This window comes from Dasypus novemcinctus, chromosome 10 (assembly GCF_030445035.2).
Source record: "Dasypus novemcinctus isolate mDasNov1 chromosome 10, mDasNov1.1.hap2, whole genome shotgun sequence".
NCBI lineage: Eukaryota > Metazoa > Chordata > Mammalia > Cingulata > Dasypodidae > Dasypus > Dasypus novemcinctus.
Window position 1 is genome coordinate 37,450,894 of NC_080682.1, and position 1,994 is coordinate 37,452,887.

Here is a 1,994-nt window from a genome sequence, read left to right on the forward strand (position 1 = left end):
CATTTTTGGATGTTAAAATCACAACATTAATTTGTCTTTATGAATTTTAATATGATACAACAAAAATGAGTGGTAGAAATTTTATATAAATTAACTGGAAAAGAAATCACACAGACATTTGATTTTTTTGGTAGTGAATCTTTTAGTCAAAAAGTATATGAAACAATTTCTTTTTGTATATACAGAGAAGTATGTTCTCTTGTGCCCATGTTCTTTGTCATTGACTACCTCAACACTGCCCAAGATATCATTTTCCTTTCCAAAAACAAACATGAAGATATAATTGAGTGGACTCTCTTAACAAGGGATATTGCCCTGTGGATCTAGAAATATAAATTCACATATCAGGGTTGCCATCAGATATGGAGTCTTACAGCATTCAGTTGAGGAATGGGACTGAAGTCACCATGTTTATATTGATGGGTTTCACGAATGATTTTAAGCTGAAAGTCTCTCTGTTTTTCTTATTTTTAGCAATCTATCTTTTTACTCTGATAGGAAATTTGGGATTGTTTTTTTTGGTCATTAGGGATTCCCGGCTCCACAACCCCATGTACTATTTTCTGAGTGTCTTATCACTCTTGGATGCCTGCTATTCTTCAGTTGTTACCCCCAAAATGTTGGTCAATTTCCTAGCAGTGGATAAAGCCATTTCATTTATAGGATGTGCAACACAAATGCTTCTCTTTGTTAGTCTGGGGACTACAGAGAGTTTTCTCTTGGCTGCAATGGCATATGATCGCTACGTAGCAATCTACAACCCACTTCTGTATTCAGTTACCATGTCACCCCGAGTCTATGTGCCACTCATCATGGCTTCTTATATTGGTGGCATTTTGCATGCTACTATACACACTGTGGCCACTTTTAGGCTATCATTCTGTGCATCCAATGAAATCAAACATGTGTTTTGTGATATCCCTCCACTTCTTGCTATTTCTTGTTCTGATACTCACACCAACCGAATTCTACTCTCTTACTTTGTGGGCTCTATTGAGATAATTACTATACTGATAGTCTTGATCTCCTATGCTTTCATTCTGTTGGCCATTCTGAGGATGCGTTCTGCTGAAGGTAGGCGAAAAGTCTTTTCCACGTGTGGCTCTCACCTAACTGGAGTGTCAATTTATCATGGGACAATCCTCTTCATGTATGTGAGGCCAAGTTCCAGCTCCACTTTGGACCATGATATGATCGTGTCTATATTTTACACTATTGTAATTCCCATGCTGAATCCCATCATCTACAGTTTGAGGAACAAAGATGTTAAAAGAGCAATGAAAAAATTGTTTGTGAGAACTTGATCATAAGTAAAATGCATTTTTAGAATTGAGTAAACTTAAAATCTATCCTAAGGATTAGTCCATATCTATCTGATCCTAGAAACTGGGGGGGGGGGGGGGGGGGGGGGAGGGAGGGGGCGGAAAGGAGAGGGAATGGTTTGTTTTTAGTTAATATTGTTTACATATCCTAGAATATTTACAGAGAAAACAATCAGCACTCCAATACAGCATATTGTATATGTAGATAAATTGTGTCGCTTTATGCCTATGACTATGTCAGAACTGATCCGTACTAAATAATCATTAATAAAAATATTGGTATTGTTATTTTTTTGTGCAATTTGATTTTCATTAATTATAATTAGAGGGCATTTCTTCAGGATTGGATGGCTAATTACTTCACATTGCTTACACTAAGTTCAACTTTTGTTATAAAGTTAATTCATTTGTTGGAATCCCTTGAAGGACCTCCAGAAAGCTATTTCCTTCCTTCCTGTGCACTCACACACTCAGATTCATCCACTGGATTTGCCTTTTTCAATGTTTGAATCACCACCATAAATTTTTATTCAATGATTACCTTCCAGATGTCCCATTACAGGAATTGATTAGATACATACTAAAACTACCAAAATATATTGTGATGATATGATAATATTTGAGTGTATAATTAATGATGTAAAAAAATGAATAAAGGTAAGGCATAAAAAA

General features: G+C 35.7%; 1 protein-coding gene across 1 annotated transcript; it reads left to right on the top strand.

The window, feature by feature from the left end:
- Nucleotides 1–341: 341 nt before the first annotated feature.
- LOC101429998 (olfactory receptor 5T1-like) lies at nucleotides 342–1,304 on the top strand (the record flags this gene model as incomplete). Its single annotated transcript, XM_004483947.3, has 1 exon — nucleotides 342–1,304. A coding segment is annotated over one exon (963 nt), but the record flags the coding sequence as incomplete, so codon positions are not given.
- Between the last annotated feature and the right edge of the window lie 690 nt (nucleotides 1,305–1,994).